General features: G+C 32.5%; 2 protein-coding genes across 18 annotated transcripts in view; one reads left to right on the forward strand and one right to left on the reverse strand.

Annotated features, from left to right (window-relative positions):
- LOC127731904 (zinc finger C2HC domain-containing protein 1A-like) overlaps positions 1 to 22,787 on the forward strand; it is a 384,322-nt gene that overhangs the window by 209,505 nt on the left and 152,030 nt on the right. The window lies entirely within an intron of this gene.
- Positions 1 to 22,787, reverse strand: part of LOC127731935 (uncharacterized) — a 159,603-nt gene that overhangs the window by 66,552 nt on the left and 70,264 nt on the right. For all 17 annotated transcript variants that reach the window (XR_007995911.1, XM_052240785.1, XM_052240786.1 and 14 more), the window contains 2 exons: positions 14,598 to 14,858; positions 12,785 to 13,228 (listed from right to left, as the gene is read on the reverse strand). Coding sequence is in view for 16 of the 17 variants with exons in the window: in XM_052240785.1 (XP_052096745.1) it covers positions 12,785 to 13,228; positions 14,598 to 14,858 (705 nt within the window). In the remaining variant the exon portion in view is untranslated. The remainder of the gene's footprint in view (positions 1 to 12,784; positions 13,229 to 14,597; positions 14,859 to 22,787) is intronic.

Below are 22,787 nucleotides of genomic sequence, written 5' to 3' on the forward strand. Positions count from 1 at the left end.
AACCTGCGTGACTGACATATAGATCATAAAATATTTCCATACACCAAATATAGTTGAACTATTGCATATAGTATTAGAAAAAAAGACCAAAACTCAAAAACTTAACTTTGACCACTGAACCATGAAAATGAGGTCAAGGTCAGATGACACCTGCCAGCTAGACATGTACACCTTACAATCATTCCATACACCAAATATAGTAGACCTATTGCATACAGTTTAAGAAAAACAGACCAAAACACAAAAACTTAACTATAACCACTGAACCATGAAAATGAGGTCAAGGTCAGATGACACCTGCCAGTTGGACATGTACACCTTACAGTCCTTCCGTACACCGAATATACTAGACCTATTGCGTATAGTATCTGAGATATGGACTTGACCACCAAAACTTAACCTTGTTCACTGATCCATGAAATGAAGTGAAAACTGTCTGACGGGCATGAGGACCTTGCAAGGTACGTACATATCAAATATAGTTATCCTATTACTTATAATAAGAGAGAATTTAACATTACCAAAAATCTTAACTTTTTTTTCAAGTAGTCACTGAACCATGAAAATGAGGTCAAGGACATTGGACATGTGACTGACGGAATCTTCGTAACATGAGGCATTCTTATACAAAGTATGAAGCATCCAGACCTTCCACCTTCTAAAATATAAAGCTTTTAAGAAGTAAGCTAACGCTGCCGCCGCCGGATCACTATCCCTATGTCGAGCTTTCTGCGACAAAAGTCGCAGGCTCAACAAAAAAACCAAGCCCCCCCCCCCCCCCACCACACAAAAGAAGAATGTGATGAACATTTTAACTGTATATGCCAAAAACGATTTTGACCTCGGTGACACGGTCACTGACCATATAAATGTTCTCAAGTTGAGTTTTGTTGTTAAGGTAGTTAACCAAGAAGATTTGGTCGCATCAAAATGTTATTATTCTTATTCATCAACATGAAAAAAGTAAACATGTGTATTAAGGGGTGATCTGTTCAAATCATTTGATATATTCGGATTTTGCCTGATTTTACGGTATACTAAACATGGACGTAAGAGAGTACGAGTTGGCCATGATGTTATATGGACAGATATATTTTATGTACATTTTAATGTACATGTAGTCTTATTTTAGTGTGAAAAGGTTTATTCGATCGAAGTATATTTTTATGAAGCAAGGAAGAGCTTTTACTTAAAATCTGCTTAGACTATACATAAATTTGTGAACGGTAATCCAATTACTTTGTTTTTTTAGTTGAATCATGAAAATTGGATCAAATGGACACATGACAGACGGAAAGGTCGTAAAATAGGGCATCGATATACAAGGTATGAAGCATCCAAGCCTTCGACCTTCTGACATATAAAGCTTTATACAAATAGTTTACGTTGCCTCTGCCGCAAGATAAGCATCCCTATGTCTCGCACTCTGTAACTTTCGTCGAAGGAGAGACAAAATGGCTATCCGAGTAAAATACTGTCGTATTTAAGTAGATCTTGACCAAGACAATTGTAAATATTGACCACATTTTGAGCTGTCTTTCTGCTTATGAAAAAACGGAAACAATGGCTTTGAAACATTATAATATTTTGTGCATATATATACAGAGCTAGATTAATTTGACTCCGAAACAGTGCACAATTTATATAATACTATTCTTAGGGGACTTTGATTGTGCCGGTTTTTTTGTTGAATAGGATGAATCTGAAAGTATGGAACAGAAAACAAATATGGCAGACATGAATCAACTACAGTTTTAAAGCTGGTTGTATATGACATAATACAAATGTATCTTTGTCACTGCTCTGTTGCCTTTTCAGTAACAATTACATCTTAGACTGAGTGCACACACGTTTAACCCTGCCAAATTATTAATGTCCGAAATCAGGAGTCCTTAATTCAGTGGTTTTCGCTGTTTGCTGTCTGTCATACATGTTTTCGTTTATTGTTCTGTTTATAAATCAGGTCGTTGGTTTCCCTTACATTTCAATTAACATTTTGTCTTGTCGGGACCTTTTAAAGCTAAATATAATATAGAACAAGAGGCTCTCAAGAGCCTGAATCGCTCACCTGTATTTCAGACGAGAAGATTTTTAAATGTTAGCAAACTTGATGAACAAATTGTGTAAAATTGTCTTTAAAGGGCAATAACTCCTTAAGGGGTCAATTGACAATTATGGTCATATTAACTTTTTTGTAGGTCTTACTTTGCTGAACATTATTGCTGCTTACAGTTTATATATATCTATAATAATATTCAAAATAATAACAAAAAACTGCAAAATTTTGTTTTAACTACCAATTCGGTGGCAGCAACCCAACAATGGGTTGTTCGATTCGTCTGAAAATTTCAGGGCCAGTAGATCTTGACCAATGAAATAATTTTACCCCGTCACATTTTCTCTAAAAAGATTTAGTTTTTGAGATATAAGCCCAAAACTGCATTTGACCCTTCTGTTCTATTTTAGCCATGGCGGCCATGTTTGTCGATGAATACAAACTTCAGATACAATTTATAAACAAGATACCCTAAGGAACATTTAGTTAAAGTTTGAAGGTAATTGGCCCAGTAGTTTCAGAGGAGAAGATTTTTAAATGTAAGCAAACTTGATGAACAAATTGTGTAAAATTGTCTTTAAAGGGCAATAACTCCTTAAGGGATCAATTGACAATTATGGTCATATTAACTTTTTTGTAGATCTTACTTTGCTGAACATTATTGCTGCTTACAGTTTATATATATCTATAATAATATTCAAAATAATAACAAAAAACTGCAAAATTTTGTTAAAACTACCAATATTAATTAATAGTGTATAGTTACTTAAAAGAGCATTTAAAGTAATGACCAGCTAATTTCCAACTCTTTAATATACTAATATAGGCCGCTTAACATACTTCCAAGTTTATTTCATAAGAGTACGCCAACAAAAAAGATCTTGCTCAAAGATTAAGTTATCTCTTGCCATCACGAATATAGCATAAGTAAACCATACACGGGATTTCAGTAGGTATTCTGTGATGGCCCCTTTTAAATTTATTCATATGTGCATTAAGTGTTAGGTCTAATCAATGTGGTTCTAATCCTAATACAAACTTATTGGTCTCATTATTTACAAATATGGGTGTGACATAAAAAGATATAATTGGACGGATTTGCTGCTATTTTGACATCCATGTAGTCGTCTCTCTGTACATTTGCTTTTATTGGTATTTAGTGAACAAAGTACTGTATAATATTAAGTGTGCGACCCTACCCCATATGAGTCTAAAACTTAGATATTCACAGACAAAAATGTTTTTTTATGTTATTGGGTTGTTGGCTCTTTGGCACACTCACCAAATTTGACATAACGCATATAAAACATGAATGTTAAATAGCTATTTAGTATAGTTTGTCAAATCGAACAATTTTATCTAACCGCTTACTAGGATAATCTTTCGACCGATTAACCGGTTAACCGATATTAAAGTTGATATTCATAGACTATGTCTACAGTATACTAGTATGCTTTAAGAATCTATTTAGATTTATCGTGACATCCTTTACTAGATCATTCTGTATTGTCTGCATGTAAATGGTACGATTGATCGATTGATTATTTGGTTTTACGTCAAGTGGCAAATATTTCATATGAAAGTAAGAAGATGTGGTATAATTGCCAATGAGACAACTCTCCACCAGAGACCAAATGACATAGAAGTTAACAGCTATAGGTCACCGTATGGTCTTCAACAATGAGCAAAACCCATAGCTCATAGTCAGCTATAAAAGGCCCCGAAATGAAATGTAAAACAATCTAAGCTAGAAAACTAACAGACAGTGTTGTAACAACACAGACCAAGAGCAAACTATGCAAACCAATAAACGAAAAAAAAATATGAGAAACAGCAAAAAATGACAACCACTCAATTACAGGCTCCTGACTTGGGACAGGCACATATAGAATGTGGATTAAACTAGTCTGAAGGCGCTAACCCCCCCCCCCCCCCCCCCCTAAACCTGGGACAGTGATGTAACAGTGCAACATAAGTACACACTATAAAAATCCGTTGAACAGGGATTTACTCATCAGATCAATACAAAGCAGAAATACATCTAACAAAAACACAGACCAAACGTGGCAGGGTACTTAACATATCATCCCCGCAACAAAAAAGACACTATACGTACAGATCTGAGAGTACTCGCAGTTACTGACAGCTAGTTCAAAGACATTGACAATTAATTCAATGAGGTGTTATTATCTTATTAGATAACCCTTTAATTATTGCTGATCGTTCTTTAAAAATCTATCGGCAACAACATATCAATATTAAAAAAAGAGAAAAGGGTACCCCCTGTCCACCCCCTCTAATAAGCAGCGTTTCAGAATAATTCAGATTTCATTAAGGGATTGATTTTTGTTAGCAAGATGTCGTTTGTTAAATTTTAGTGAATATTCAAAACGGAAATATAATGCATTTAAGGAACAACCCTTTTATTTAAAAGAGGGGGAGGGGGTTGTTATATGGTATTTTGAAGAAAAAAAAAACAAATTCCTAAGGGAAGAAAAATAAATAAGCTGTCGCAGCATTGACCACACTATTCTGTTTTACAAAAAGAAATAATATTTTGTCTCAACTTGGGAAGAAAAATTATTTGGTTTGATCGTGTCCATCTGTTGAAAAAAAAATTCATACCAATATAACCCCCTCTTGAAGTTAAATCTTCTTAAGTGAATATTCAATTTAGCTAAAAAATAAAACTGGTGTTCAGTATATTCAAACCAGTAACCCCAAATGTCCAATCTGACTTGCAATTTGTTAGCAAATATATCACAAACACAACCACTCAATAATGTTGATAACATATTTGACTCAATGAACCATAACAAGTTTTTACAAATTGATTTGCTCGTGTAATGTAATGTGAATTATGCATTTTCTTACACAATTCAATGTTCTTACAAATATTCTTCCATGTACCATCGATACGTTCAAAAACGCTTTAAACGCTTTAAAACCCCTTAGCAACATCTAGGACTAATATATTTAGTCAAAATGTCTTAGGTTAAACGACCAAAGACAAAGTTATAAAAAAATAATGGTTAAACTTGTTTCAGTTTCATGCAATTCATATAACTTCAAAGTAAAATATATAACAACTTGCTGCCCGACAACTTCAAAGAAAACAACATTTCAAAACCCGGCATTGTATGATACTTTATTATTAGTTTAATACTGGTAATTTTAGCACTTGAATGCATGCAGCGTTTACTTACAATCAAACTTGTGGGCGGGTATTCAATTGTTTACGTCAATTTGATTGGCTAAAATGCATTATAGATAAATATGTAGAAAAGCCGGGGTAGAATTCAAATCAAATAGGCATTCTTTTAATAACTTTGAATAGTACCGCACGAGTCCGACCTAGACATGTTAGAGCATACAGTATCTGTTAAGTACGTTCAACATCGCTAACCGACGTCGAACTGCTGAATACCAACAACCAGGAACCATTTTTCATCGAGTTGTGTAATCGCTCTGATGTGGATCAAAACGGAATTAATATTTTAAGTGGATTGCTATTGATGACGAGATGATATTTTTTGGATCATATTTGTAGATAATACAAGGATTTGAAAAATAAATAGTCCTTGGTTTCCATATTAAATAACATGAATTATAAAACTTTCAAGGAGTCAAAAAAGTACCCCAGGAAGAAACATCAACAAACCAGAACATTTCCTTCGGCCTTTTCTAATTTTCGTATTTTTCGTATAATATAAATGATTTCAAACAACAACCTTTCAAATCATTTGCACACCACATAAATGTTTATGTTTCCTATATATCTACAAAGGTTTCACATATATGCAAATTTCCATAATGCCGTTATCTTTGGATAGCTTAAAAATTAATCACAAATGATAAGGTTGCTCATTTCTTTATGTTGGTCTGAAATATGTAAATACTTAAATATTTGCTTTATCGGGTCACCAGGTTCAAATTTAAGATGCCTCACCATATTTGAATATGTATGCAAATGAAATACTGCTTATACCTATACAAAATTTGAAATTTAACTTTGACACAAAACCTGTAAAATTAAAACTAAATATCAATATTAAAGAAACATTTAGTGCATGTAAAAGATAAACTAAATATCAACTTTTAATTAACATTTTCTCAAGCAATAAATCATTTTAAAAAGTCATATTTGCATGCACTAAAAAACATCAGCATTTACTTACCATTGCAAATTTAACTTTTTCCATACAATACCACACGCTAGTTAAATTTAGCGCCATGGTCACGTTTAATAATGGTGTGATTCTTTTGTATTTGTATTGAATTCAAAACAATTGTTCAGGATAGAGAATTGTACCGAGTTCACACAATTTACCCACGTTTTATATGATATGTAAAAGGCGGCCGTGCCTACCTGCAACACCATGGATGTTTATGGGGAAATATTAAGATTTATTGTCAACAAAGATAGCACATACATATTCACAGCCTAGTAAAGTTTATCTAAATATGTGCCTTTATTTATGTTTATCATATATTTACATACGTATGTAAATCGACCTTTTCATGCAGTGTAAGCTAAAAGAATGACTTTTTTCTCCTTTTATTGACCAGATGTTATACAGTAGCTTTTTATGGTTTCTTACATTGTAGTCAAAATCATTTGGACCAAATCAGGAATTAGACAAAACGCACGACTGGCGAAAATATAAAATTGCAATCCTGGTATCTATGATGAGTTTATTGTTATCCATTCGTTTGATGTGTTTGAGCTTTTGATTTTGCCATTTGATTAGGGACTTTCCGTTTTGAATTTTCGGTATTTTTGTGATTTTACTTTTGATTTTAATAACAATTTTTGTATATCTGATGTTTTGTTTTATTCATTTTACATTAAAAGCAATCTAAGACAGACCTCTTCAGGATAGGTGTAGATATTCAACTGCACAAGCTAAATCATGATTGTTGTCCATTTAAAACTTTACAAGACTATTTGATTGTAAGGAAAACCATGTTTAAATTTCAAATTGATAGTTATTTATCAGGTAAACGAAGCTCGAAAAAGAGAATTTTTCATTAGCAAGTTAAAGCATCTGTTGGGTATATGTGAATATAATCCTCAGTCCTGTAACGGACATTCATTTCGAATTGGAGCTTCTACAACAGCCGGAAAATCCAATATAATAGAGGATCACTTAATTAAAACATTAGTTAGATGGAATTTTAACAGTTATTGTCGCTATATAAGAACTAGTAAAATGGTAATTAAAAAGGCACAACAAAATTATCTATATGATTAGATATAGGGAGATGTGGTATGAGACAACTCTCCATCCAAGTAACAATTTATAAAAGTAAACCATAATAGGTCAAGGTACAGTCTTCAACACGGAGCCTTGGCTCACACCGAACAACAAGCTATAAAGGGCCCCAAAAAATTACTAGTGTAAAACCATTCAAATAGGAAAACCAACGGTCTAATCTATATAAAAAAAAAGAGAAACGAGAAACACTTATGAACCACATCAACAAACGACAACTACTGAACATCAGATTCATGATTTATAATACTTGTATTTATCCATAACTTCATATTGTGTGCAAAATAAATTTTGCTAGCTTTCTTATTTTATACTATATAGTGTACATTTGCACATGTACATACCTGAATATTTTAAACATTTATTTATTTTAACTATCATGTATTTGCTTGCTTTATTTTAAAAACTATGATTACTAATATATTTTATCATTTCTATCTTTCATTATCAGTGAATTATTGAAGGTGTCCAAGGTGTTATATAATAAGTTCATCCCTTTACACCAACTTTCCTATTCAACTCCTTGGGGGTCATTCAGCTTTTTCACATCTGATCTTTGTACCATTTCGAAATTCACCACTGGTTTATTTATCTTCTTATCCCAAATTGATTAACTACTTTGCATCTCTCCACCGTCAATTCAACCCCTTTTCGTAGCACCCTGCTACATGATAAAGCATCGCTTCATCTCTTTTTGGAACCCTCTGCGTTCCAGTTGATTGGCGGAGTGTTCATGTCCATGGGGCTTGGCTACCCACTATACCAAGTGTCGTCGACAGGGCTTGGAGAAAAATCTTCCCAGCTGATATACTGACTCCAAAAGTGTAAATTTATATTATATAATAAAAGTAAAATTTTATCCAGCCTTTGTTATCAACAGCCTTATCAAATTGTTGAAGTTACATGTACTAAAATGATGTCAGGTCTAGTCATTTGTCTGGTTCTCGTTATATTGTCAGTGATTGTGGTTCTTCATCTTATAGATACAGTTTAGAGACTTGTAGTGTTTGGATGTTTCAAAAGCTTGAATAAGCCTATGTTGTATATACATGCTTATGTCATGTATGTTGAGAGCAATAATTTGGCACCAGTTGTTCCATGGTTAAAAATAGAACACTTTGATGGACACTGTCAAATAAAAGGATCTACAAAAATTTAATTAGAGGTCTTGGGGTCATCACAAGCACAGTCATACACAGGATCATATGGATTGTTTTTCATAAATATGATGAATATCAGAGAAAAGATGCTAAACTTTTGTTTGCATTGTTTAAAAATGCCAATATTTCTTCTTTTCATAAAAGATTAATGCACTTTTTTTAGCATCAGTTATTTCAAAGGCCTCAGGCTAAATTGTTTTGGATAAAACGTTATTAATATATGGATAATAAAACATAAAAATACTTAAACTTTTGTTTGCTTGGATAAGAATGCAATAATTTCTTTATTTGAATAGAAATTATGAACTGCCCTTTGATTATAGTACTTTTTTGTAAATCAGGATTGTTTTTTTTTCTTCATAAAATAAGATGAATTTTAGGAAAAAGATACTAAAATTTTGTTTGCATTGCATAAAATTGCAAATGTTTCTCCTTTTATATCAGATATAAAAAGTAAAACCACAAAAATAATGAACTCCGAGGAAAATTCAAAACGGAAAGTCCCTAATCAAATGGCAAAATCAAAAGCTCAAACATAATGCAACGTCATTTTCAATCATTCATTATATATCCCTTTAGATAAGTAATTTTGTATAAGACCTGAATAATATAAGGTTAAAGATACTTAAACTTTTGTTTGTGTTGAATAAGATTGCAATTATTTCTTTATTTTAATGGAAATCATGAACTGCCCTTAGAATTTAGTACTCTTTGTACATCAGAATGGGTTGGTTTTTTTTTTATTAAATATTGACATATATCAGAGAAAAGATATTAAAATTTGTGATTGCATTGTTTAAATATGCCAATATTTCTTCTTTTCATCCAAAAATAACGCAATGGTATTTGTAATCAGTCATTTTCAATGCATCTGAATAATTTATTTTTATAAAATGTAAATAATCAGGATAAATCAAATTATGCATACACTTTTGTTTTTGTTGTGAAAAAAAGAATGCAATTATTTCTTTATTTTAGTAGAAATTTTTGACTGTCATATGATTTTTTCTACTTGTTGTACATCAGGGTGGGTTGTTTGTATAATATATTGTGAATTTTTTTTTAAATATGAAGAAAATAGGATTTGTTGATTTTTTGTTTGCATTCTTTGATAATGCCCCAAATTTATTTTACTTGAATCAAATTTTGTTTGCATTGTTAAAAAATGCCAATAGTTTTTTATTCATAAATAATGCACTGTTTTCAGCAATTATTTCAAATACCTCAGGCTTAGTTATTTTTTATTTTTTTTTAAATATGAAGAAAATAAGGATAACGTTACTGAATCTTTTGTTTGTGATGGATAGGAACTCAAACATTTCTTTATTTTTAATGGAAATCATTAACTGAAATTGGAATTTAGTACTTTTTTTCATGAGGATGAGACGTTCTTCATTAAACATGTTAAATAAGAATATCAGAGAAAAGATGCTAAATTTTGTTTGTATTGTTTAACAAGAGGCTCTCAAGAGCCTGAATCGCTCACCTGTAATTTTTTGCTTAAATCTTTCATCAATGATTATTTTTGCTTTTCAATATATATTAATGAGTGGCTTAAAAATTCCATTTAAATGTTCTTTGTATCTGTCATATTTTCTTCAAAAGCAAAAAAAAATGCATTTTACTCCTATGTTCCATTTTAGCAATAGTGGCTATGTTTCTTGATGTACAAGGAAATAAAATACAAAATTTATACTAGATACTCTGAAACTCATTCAGCCCAAGTTTGGCTGAAATTGATTCAGCAGTTTCAAAGGAGAAGATTTTTTAAAGTAAGCAAACAAATTGTTAAATATTGTCTTTAAAGGGCAATGACTCCTTAAGGGGTCAATCGAAAATTTTTGTCATTTAAACTTATTTGTAGATCTTACTTTGCTAATCATTTTCGCTGTTTACAGTTTATCTTTATCATTAATAATATTCAAGATAATAATCCAAAACTGCAAAAAATTTCCTTAAAATTACTTATATAGTGGCAGCAACCCAACAATGGGTTATAAGCTTCATCTGAAAATTTCAGGGCTGATAGAACTTCACCTAATGAACACTTATATCCAACGTCAGATTTGCTCTAAATGCTTTGGTTTTTGAGATATAAGCCAAAAACTGCATTTTACCCCTATGCTCTATTTTAGCCATAGCGGCTATGTTTTTTGACGAAACAGAAAATATAACACAACTTTATTCTAGATACCCTAAGGATCATTCAGCTTAAGTTTGGTAGAAATTGGTTCAGTAGTTTCAGAGAAGAAGATGTTTGAAATAGTTTACACCAGATGACGACGGACGCCAAGTGATGGCAAAAGCTCACTGTTCCGAAGGTCTTCCGGATCATTTTTGCTTATTTGAGGTTCTATCTATATATTATAATTTTAAGATATAAGGAAAAATGAAAAATATTAAACTAGATGTGTCCGAACGACACGAATGGCCCCGTCTCAAAAAGTTGAAAAATCTGCAATTTCAACAACACATGTGGACACAAACATGCATGGATAGTATCCAGCTCTCAAGACCAAAACTAGTTTGATGAAAAATTTCATTGATCAATGAGTAATTAAATTTCAAACTATCAACATACAGGAAGTGGATGTACTGCAGATCTAACAAGATGTGTTGAAACGACACGAAAATCAGCATAGCGGAACGAAACATAAACTTGATCTGTAACTCATCATGGTAGTCTCACATATAAAAAAACAGCGCAAAATCTGAAAAAAATTCTGTATAACTGTGATTTTCAACAATTTTCAGTCTAAAACCCTTAATTTCAGCATAAAATTAGCGGAGCGGAACTAAACTTAAACTTGATCTGTAACTCATCATGGTTAACTCACATACCAAAAATCAGCCCAATATCTGAAGGCGTTTAGAAAAAAAGCCTGTATAACTGTGATTTTCAACAATTAATCAAAGTCCAAAGCCCGTAATTTCGGCAAAAATTAGCAGAGCGGAACGAAACTTAAACTTGATCTGTTACTCATCATGGTTAACTCACATACCAAAAATCAGCCCAATATCTGAAGGCGTTTAGAAAAAAAGTCTGTATAACTGTGATTTTCAACAGTTTTCAAAGTCCAAAGCCCGTAATTTCGGCAAAAATTAGCGGAGCGAAACGAAACTTAAACTTGATCTGTAACTCATCATGGTTAACTCACATACCAAAAATCAGCCCAATATCTGAAGGCGTTTAGAAAAAAACTCTGTATAATGGTTTGTTGCGGAATGACGGAATGACGGAATGACAGAATGACAGAATGACGGAATGACAGAATGACGGAATGACGGAATGAAGGAATGACAGAATGACTGAATGACGGACAAGGTTAAAACTATATGGCCCCGACAACTTTGTTGCGGGACCATAAAAATGTCATCAAAGGGCAACAAATAAGTAGTCATTTCGACCATGCATATCTATTTGCAGAACTTGTCTTGCTGATCAATTTTGCAACTTGAAGTTCCTCTCTATCTATTACAGTTTTCAAGATAATAGGCAAACGTGAAAAAAATGGTAAAATTTGTCATTTAAGGGCAATAACTCCTCTATGAAGTCGTCTAACAGTTTTGACGTATTTAGACAATTGGTAGAGCTCAGCATTCTGAACATTTTAGCTCATGTTAATTGATAACAGTTTTTAAAATAATAGAGAAAACTTGCATTTAACCCCTATGTTCTATTTTCAGCCGTGTCGGCTATCTTGGTTGAAAGGTGGGGTCATCAGACACATTTTTAAACTAGATATCACAATAATGATTTCGGCCAAGATGAGTTAAATTTGGTTCAGTAGAATCAGAGGTGAAGATTTTTGTTATAAATAGCAGACAACGACAAAGGGCAACCAGTGATGAGAAAAGCTCACTAGGCCATTTGGGCCAGATGAGCTAAAAAGGTTAAATAAAAGTTGTTCAACATATTTAAACTTGCAAATAAATGTTATAAAATGCTCTGCGGGGGAACAGCTCTTTATGACAGAAGAGGTCGAACCTTGAACAGTTTGGGTATATGACATTTGTAGACAAGATTTGGATTTTCCAGTTTGTCTACCTTTAAAACCACTGACCAGTAGCATACAATTATGACAGATTTGTGACTGATAAATTTGTCTTTTATACAAAAGCTATTATAATAATCATCTGAATGACTGATTGTTTAACATATTTTGTGTCTTAACTTTTAGCACCATTCTTGACAATACATGTATTTTACAACTTAAAAGATAAAGAAAATACAATAAAATGTCAAGTATTATTTCAGTATAACTTATTTGTTGATCTATATGAAATATTACCTTGTGCACTTTTATCGTCAGCCTCATTGAGTTTTGTAACTACTAGATAAATCGCATCTGGTGATAAAAATGTTTGATGTGTGTGGTAAAATTCTTCATCTCCGGCAAAATCCCACAACAATAATGTGGCATACTCCTCTTTGTCATGTAAATCAACATTAGATTTAAGCATGCTTTCAATATCATGTTTTGCCTGTTCTAATGACAGACTACGTTGCTGCGAGGTTACTGGATGTTCAACTAGAGAGTTAGTGGTTACTGAAGGTGTCATTACTTTAGGCTGCTGGGTTACTTTCTCTGATTCTTTTGACTCCTCAAAACTTGTCAATGGTGTGTTTTCCCTTATACATGTAGCTTTATGTATTCCTTCTTCTACTGATGCTTCAATTGTTTCTTTGTATTGTTTCAAAAGTCGTGCATGAATTTCAGTTTCTTCATCGGTTCCTATCATTAGAAAATTGCAATAATATTAAAGAAATGTGAGAAATATTAAGTAAGATCAAAGTATGAAATAAGCAATACACAGTTACAAATATGTTGTCCATCAGAGTTTTTGTTTGTTTTAAACAATTAAACCTACAAAAATATACATGACGAGTAATTAAAATTGTAAAGGGGGTTTCTTTCATTGGTTGCAATATTGATATGAATACCCACTAAACTTGATGCATAATTTACACAAACCGTATTATCAATATTTTGGTAAATAAAGTTTCAAACTACTATTGATGATAATATTGATATTCCTCAAAATTACCAAAAAATAAGCATGCATTAAGAATCATAATATTACTTTGAAAAATTAAACTTAAATAACCATGAGACGGTGTGGATTTTGTATAATTTGAAAGGAAACATTGCGTTAAACTTGTTGCTGTCCTTTGGTCTTTGGTGGATAGCTGTCTCATTCGCAATCGTACCATATTTTGATATCAATATCTTCACATGATAAAGCAGCATTAGCTACCAGAATCGACTCGGAACTCTTAAGTTTGATTTATAATTAAATGTATATCGGAATCACAGAAGATTCACAGACAACATCAGAAAAGGTACACAATTTGTATGAAGTATCAACATTTTTCATCTGGAAACATCTAATTAGCCACCGAAATAACCTCCTAAAATAGGCATGTGAGAAAAAGGCAATTTAAATAAATAAATATAAATAACATGAAATAGTGTAATGACAATATTCCTTATTTCTGTGTGATCAATATCATATCATATCATATATATATTTCTCTAATTCTTCGTCAATTTATCCCTTTCTGCACCCATTGTATAAAAAAAATTTAATCAACGTGTGGTTCGTTTGATCTCAGTTCTTCATTGGTTAAAATCTGATTATGACGTCGAATTTACTTGCTTTCCTCTGAATTTCCTATTGTGACAGCATGAAAAAAGGCGACCATGCCTGATGACGTCACATAGAAAGAACACATCTTTTTACAGATCATTCGAAAAGACGGAATAAGTTTGCCTGCATATTGTTTGAAAATCATTAGAGAAACAGATTCCACCACCAAATCTCGTGTAATACGATATTTATCCACTCTCGACAGTTAAATTTTAAATATTTAAAACGCTCGGCAAGCCTGAATATTCACGACCTGGGATCATTGAAATGTAACCTTGAATTTGATCTTGTAAGACCAATGCTTCCCAAACTGCACATTGACGGATAATCCCCAAACAAATTAAACACAATAACTTTGCATATAAGATATGTAAACTAGGAACTTAAACTGTTAATTATCAATTATTTTAGCAAGAAAAGAGAAACATTTGTGTTTAAACTTATACATCATACCATCTAACTTATTCCATATGCCATCATCAGACATTGCTTTGCATTTTATTGTGTGGATTTCTATTCCATTTGTACTAGTTACATCTGTATTCTCTTCAGAGAACAATCTTTTAATCAACGATGTCTTTCCAGCGCCATTCTTCCCAACTATAACTAAACGTATGTCTCTCTTTTTTTCAGATCCTGACTCAAGTAATTCGAGGTACAAGGGAACCGACCTTTTGTCAGCCATTAATTTGATTTCAGTTGGAACTATATCATCTATAAAGAAGAACATCATAACTTTATTGTACTAGATGAAATATAACTAGTTTTTGTGTGCCTGTTTTCATGTTTTCATTGTATGCATATATTTTATATTCAGTTTATATATATATTTATATATATACTTTATTCTGATAAAGAAAAATATTTACATGCATGTTTAATCAGAATCCCTAATTCTAATTGGCTGACAACACTAGTGAGGTATTCCAAAATGTATTTTATTTCCAAATAAAATTCAACATGCATGACGTCACATGCTTCTCATGAGAACATTACAACAATGCATTTGAAAACACGCAAAAAACTTGATATGACTTCAAGGTGAATGGTTGTGTCATACAAAATCAACTAGATATCATTGAGATGGGAGCCATCTCTGTGGGCCCCACTGTGAATAATGTGTGGTAAAAAATTTGTATCTTTATCATTGGACATGGGGTTGTCAAATGAAACCACAGTTTTTGACCTTGACCTTTGACCTAGGAAGTTGTACATAAATTATGACACACCCTCTGGTGTTGGTTTATATACATATCAAGCATAAACTTTGAAATCATAACGGTTCTCAAGATATAGAGCGGACACGATCTTTACCATAGGACATGGGGTTGTCAACTAAAACCAAAGTTTTTGACCTTAACCTTTGACCTAGGAAGTTGAACATACATTATGACACACCCTCTGGTGTTGGTTAATATACATATCAAGTATAAACTTTGAAATCATAACGGTTCTCAAGATATAGAGTGGACACGATCTTTACCATAGGACATGGGATTGTCAACTAAAACCAAAGTTTTTGACCTTGACCTTTGACCTAGGAAGTTGAACATACATTATGACACACCCTCTGGTGTTGGTTAATATACATGTCAAGTATAAACTTTGAAATCATAACGGTTCTCAAGATATAGAGCGGACACGATTTGTTACGGACGGACGGACATACTGATCACTATAGGGCGGCCGCCATTCGGCGGGGCCCTAATTATAAGCATTCCACCATATTCTATTAATTGTAGATCTTGTCGTGCTGATCATTTTTGCCTATCTAAGGTTCTATCTATCAATTATCATTTTTAAGATATAAGGCAAAACGCAAAAATTTGGTAACAATTTGTCATCAAAGGTACATAACTCTAATAAGGAGTCGACTGACGATTTCAACCATAAGACTTATTTGTGGAACATGTCTAGCTGATCATTTTTGCATTTAAAAGTTTCTCTCTTATATATATATATATATATATAAATATACAAGTCTAAATTGAAAACAAAGTTCAAACCTATGATTGCGTTGGATAAAAACCGCAATTTTATATGTGTGCATGCAAAACAAATTTCTTGGTAGAGTGGTCTAAATACAGCACAAACAACATTTTCCAAAAGACCAAAAAAAGTGAAAAAGTATATTTTAACAAAACGCATTTGACTAGCAGGTCGAACAACAGATGTTCTTAAACCCTGCTGACTGCTGTGGCGATTGCCAAATAAACAGATCACCAGATGTAAAAATGGATCTTAATTATTAGTTTAATACCAAACAGAAAACAATTAACTTGCGGAAAAGATGGTATACCGCAAACATGAGGTGCAAAAATTTGTACACCATATCCGGATTTCGACAATTAATGTCTCTTCAGTGATGTTAGGAATCGAAACGGTATTTGGAAGGCCATATAATTTACCTCAATTTGGGATTGACTCTTGAATTTAGAAGAGTCAAAATAGGAGGAACGAATCATCTAAACCTGAAGGCAAATATAATACAAGCTCAAATGAAAAAATATAAACAAGTCTAAATTGAAAACAACTTTCAAACCTATGATTGCGTTGGAAAAAACCGCAATTACTCATAAATCCAACATTTCCGGTATGAATAGTTTTATTTCACAAACACTTTCATGTTTTTACGTAACAATCTTCAGGTGAAACTATACATGATCAGAGTAACTATGTAATGGTAGGTATGTAATGTCATAGATGTCGTTAAGGTTGTCGTTATATACTCAACGACGATTGTTATGTAAAAACATGAAAGTACTTGTGAAATAAAACTATTCATACCGGAAATGTTGGATTTATTAGTAATCTATATCTATTTCTATACACAAGAACATTTATTATAGTGATCTTTATATATATATATATATATATTACAGTTTTTTAGATAAAAGACAAAAATCTTAAAAAATGGTAAAATTTGACATTCACGTACTCCTTTAAGAAAAGGTAGTTTTGACGTAAATAGACAATAGGTAGAGCTCAACATTCTGAACATTCCCTAGTCAGATTTAGTCTATTTATAACAGTTTTCAAAATAATAGATAAAACTTGTATTTTACCCCTTTGTTCTATTTTTAGCCATGTTGGCTATCTTGGTTAGCGGGCCGGTTTATCACACACATTTTTTAAACTATATACCTTAATGACAATTGTGACCAAGTTTGGTTAAATGTGGCCTAGTAGTTTCAGAGGAGAAGATGTTTGTAAAAATTAACAGACTACAACGAACCACGGAAGACGGAAGCCAAGTGATGAGAAAGGCTTACTTGGCCCTGTGGGCCAGGTGAGCTAATAATGTGTTGATATTACACTGTTAAACCGATGTCCCAGTATTGAGATCTAGCAATATATTAAACTCAAACCGGTGATGTGTGAGATGACATTTTTTGCTCTAATGCAGCCAATTCCTTAAAAGATTATAAAGTGTACATTGACCTCTATGTCCTTTGAACAATGATATGGGAATGGGCCCTTAAATCGCATGCAATTTGCGCAAATAACTCTATGTTTATCAACGTCGGGCAATGCATGGTGAATTTCTTTCTTTGTTTGGTCGCACAATTTCAAATTTATCTTCTTTTTTTAACAGAGGGCCAGGCATATTGACGATTGACTGTGGACCTGTCTGCTCCTCATGAAAAAAAAATCTGAATCTGAGCTGAAATAGTCTTACATAAGAAGTATTGCCTGGTATTTTCTGAATCCTTATCTACCTTCTGAATTGATGCTGATAATTCTGAATTTTTGCCGAAAACAAGAATTTTAACAAGACAAATTCAGAACTTCTAAACAGTGTCTTAATTGTTTTCAATGTAATAGAACTAAGTTCAAGATGGATTAAGAATCTTTCTGTATCATTTAGAATAGGATTCAGACAAATTCAGAACTACTGAATTTTTTTGTAATTTTTATAAATGTGTCCGAATTACGTTTGAAAATGTAATGACTATTATAAAACATTATCTTTTTTTATTCCTGTGTATAACAAAATTTACAATACCAAAAGCAAAGATAATAAATAATGCCAATTTGTATAAACAGCAAATAGAAATGAATTTCTTAGCAATTATATCTGTTTCATTGCATTTAATACAAAATGTGTATTCAGGGCAACTTAAGTGAAGATTTTGACAGAAAATCCATATACCTACTTTATCATGTTTATAACAGAGATTTGAGACATAGACTGGTAAGTCATGAACAACCTGTATTACTAGTATCTAAAATAAACATGTGCGGAGTCTCTAAAGTAGATAGTACCCTAAGAGGTGTACTTCAATAGATCCATATTTTCACCTATTGAAACTTATATCTTTATTTAAAACGCTGCTTTAGGGAAATCATTACTAGCACTGCATGTAGTAATCCCCTTTTTGTTAAGTATAGAATTGTCAACTATATGAGTATAACAGGGGACAGGCAAGGAGGGACTGGTCTCAACATTCAAATTTGGTTACAAACGTGCAGCTGGGGTTTGAAAAATATATTTTATTTAGATGTTAACTACATGGAATCACAAAAAATAAATACTTATGACCTATTGGCACATCAATTTCTACCCATTGACGATTGTTGTATTGCCTATGTGAAATTGGACCGCATTAATATATTTTAAATTCCAGAAAAGTGACCCATACCAGCAGCACATCCGAGTTTACCAATTAAAAGAAAGAGCCCGTAGGGGAAAGTAAAATCACAAAAATACAGAACTCCAAGGAAGATTAATAAACTGTTATCACAAAGATATGTCTTGCCTTTTTGTAATTTTGATAATGCAAATGTTGAAATTGAAATAGCAATACTTTAACATGAAAGTTATGCAAATATTCAACGTCAATGAACCATGACTGAAGGTACATGGCTAAAAAATCTCCATGGAAATGAGATGTGTCAATGCTAATACAACTGCATACCAAATACCATTGATTTAATTACTATAAGTCAAGCGCTTTAAACAAACCTAAACACAAACATTAACTTGTAAACTATGTAAATGTTTCAAAGTCAATGAACCATGTCTGAGGGGGTGTGGCTATATAATCTCCATGGAAACGATACTTGCAAATACCAAATATCATTGACTTAACATTAGCAGTTCATCTTAAACGGATCTAATCACAAACTAATACATGCCGTAAACTAAGCAAAAGTTTTAAAGTCAATAGACCATGACCGAGGGGGCGGGGCCAAATATTCTCCATGGAAATGAGATGTGCTAATGCTTATACAACTGAATACCAATTAACATTGGCCTACCACTAATGGTTCCCCTTGAACTGGCCTAATCACAAACTAATACATGTAAACTAAGCAAAATCTTCGAAGTCAACAGACCATGACTAATAGGGCGGAGCAAAATATTCTCGATGGAAATAAGATGTGCTAATGCTTATACAACTGCATACCAATTATCATTGACCTACCACTAACGGTTCCTCTTAAACTGACCTAATCACAAACTAAAACATGAAAACTAAGCAAAAGTTTCAAAGTCAATAGACCATGAACGAGGATGCGGGGCCAAATAATCTCCATGGAAAAGAGATATGCCAATGCTTATACAACTGCTTACCAAATATCATTAACCTACCACTAGTGGTTCCCCATAAACTGACCTAATCACAAACTAATACATGTAAGCTAAGCAAAGTTTCAAAGTCAATAGACCATGAACGAGGATGCGGGGCCAAATAATCTTCATGGTAATGAGATGTGCCAATGCTAATACAACTGCATACCAAATATCATTGACCTACTACTAGTGGTTCACCATGAACTAGACCTAATCACAAACTAATACATTGTTGACGCTGAAGTCGTTGCCGATGCTGGAAACAGCATACCTATGTCTCGCTTTTTGACTCCGTCAAGGCGAGACAAAAAAGAAAAGTCCCTAATCAAAGCTCAAACACATCAAACAATTGAATTACAACTGTCACATTCCTGACTTGGTACAAGCATTTTCTTATGTAGAAGGATTTGTGAAAAATATTACTCATTAATACTGCAAACTCATTATCCATTCATATATTTTTCAGGTATGATATAGATACAATTTTGATATCCTATCGAAAGATGAATATTACTTATCCATTGAAAGCGGCAGGGTTGTATATATTTTCTTATATGAAAAAAAAAAACAACACCCCCACCCCCATTATGTTGAAACCCTTTCGTGGTCAAACGAGGTGCCATCAAACGAGGGAATAGCTAAATGATGTAAAATGTCATAATTTAATATCTTCAGACAAATACAGAATGAGGAAAAGATGAAACATTCGTTGTCATGTGTAAATAAAATTTAAGATAAAATATGAGAATTTAAATGCCTGGAATATTTTTTCAATAAAAAAAAAAAATTGTAAAGGGTTCATCGACAATCTTGCGTCTCGCCTGCGTTAGCTGCTGTCACAGTAAAAGTACATTGTTGATTGCCAAAAAAATAAGACTAAGTCCATGTATCAGTAAAATTATGGGAATTTTTTTTATATACATCATATTTTTTTCTTCTGATGCTGTTTCTTTTTCTTGAAAAAAAATTTGGTCCAAGTTTCATAACATTCCAATATTGTATTGCTTTTTTATAGAAAATTTCATGTACAGTTTTCATCAGCCATGAGTTATGTTATTTTATTAAATCCACAAATATAAAAGTTTTAGCGATTAACGAACAATTTTCAGCAAAATCAGATCGCCCGTTATTCATTGTTTTCTTTTACCGAATTTTCTGAAAAAGGATTGAATCCTTGTACAAAGTCAAAGTCAATCCCATTTTTCAAAGGAATTTTATTGTAGAAATTATGCAATCAACTACTAGAACATTGCTTACAAAATAGAAATGTTAAGAATAACTGACATGGAAATGGGGAATGTGTTTAAAAGACAACAACCTACCAAAGAGCAGAAAACAGCAGAAGGCCACCAATGGGTTTTCAACACAGCGAGAAAAATCCCGCACCCTGAGGTGGGCTTCAGATAGCCCTTAAACAAAAATGTGTACTAGTTCAATGAAAATGGATGTCATACTAAAATCCAAAACATATAAATGAACTAAAATTAAAAATCATACAAGACTAACAAAGTCCAGAGGCTCCTGACTTGGGACAGGTGCAAAAATGCAGAGGGGTTAAACATGTTTAGTGAGATCTCAACCCTCCCCCTATACCACTAGCAAATGTAGAAAAAACAAACACACAGCAATATGCACAATAAAACTCAGTTTAAAAGAAGTCTGAATCCGATGTCAGAATAGGTAACAAAAGAAACTAAGCAAAATTACAATGATAAATAAATTAACAAAGGACTACTAGCAGTTACTGACATGCCAGTTCCGGACCTCAATTAAACTGATTGAAAGATTGTGTCTTCATTATATGAAAATCAAGCACAATCCCTCCCGTTAGGGGTTTAGTATCATACCATCATAAAATATATGAAAAGAACATAACCCGTACCATGCCAACAATTGGTTTTAGAACAAATGTGCTTATTGCCGATGCATTATGACGCTACGAGTGAATCAATATAAATACCAATATATGCAATCTTTAATTACCTGACAACAGTATCGTAACTATATTTCTTCCGAATAAGTCTGTTTAAAGGTTTGGTTAGCTTTTGAGGTGAATGCCCACATTTTTGTGCTTTCTACAGACAATTACCATAAAAGAATGGATGTGAAACACCTGAACGTATAAGATGTCTGTATATTGATTTATATTTATGAAACATGTCATTTTACCGATGATAAAATTGAGTAAATGTTTTGACTAGTTTGTGATATCGAAAACTCTGGTGTAACAATTTTTCAGTAATACAGAGATTTCTTTTGTTAAAATCAAATACGTTGTTACATACAATAGCGAATCGAACTAGGTGAGCATGGTCAAGAACAAGGAGAGTGTAAAAGTGCAACCATAGATTTTGAAAATAATATTAAACAAAAAATTTCTAAGTTTGAAAACAACATAACTATTAATCCAGAAACAGTTAAAAACCAATAACTAGTGGTGAAATTAAAGGGGTTCTCAAAAAGCTATAATAACTAGCGGTAAAATTAAAGTGGTTCTGATGGCATTGTTAATGAAATATTAAAGTATAGCAGTAATTTTACAATAATTGCATTAACTAAACTGTTTAATTCAATTTTAAAAACTGGCTATTAACCAGAGCAGTGGAACAAATCATATTTAATCTTGTTACAAAAGTCTGGTAATAAACTTGACCCATCAAATTACAGAGGGATTTCATTAATAAATTGTATGGCAAAGATTTTCAGTGGCATCTTAAACAACAGGTTGAACTTGTTGATGAGAGATACGTACTCTTATTCACAATTTGGATTCTGTGAAAACCAGAGAACATCTGATAGTTTATTTATATTTAAAACCTTAATAAATAATTATCTTCATAAAAATCAAAGACATTATATGTATGCTTTGTGGATTTCCAAAAAGCTTTCAACTCAGTGTGGAGAGATGGTTTGCTCTACAAGTTAGCTAATATCGGTGTAGGAATATAATCATTTAATGCTATTATAACTTTGCTTTATAAAACAAAACAGCTCTAAAGATTAACCATAAACACTCAGAATATTTCAAAATACTAAGAGGGGTAAAACAAGGGGATTCCATAAGC

Source organism: Mytilus californianus, unplaced genomic scaffold (assembly GCF_021869535.1).
Source record: "Mytilus californianus isolate M0D057914Y unplaced genomic scaffold, xbMytCali1.0.p SCAF_21, whole genome shotgun sequence".
Lineage (NCBI taxonomy): Eukaryota > Metazoa > Mollusca > Bivalvia > Mytilida > Mytilidae > Mytilus > Mytilus californianus.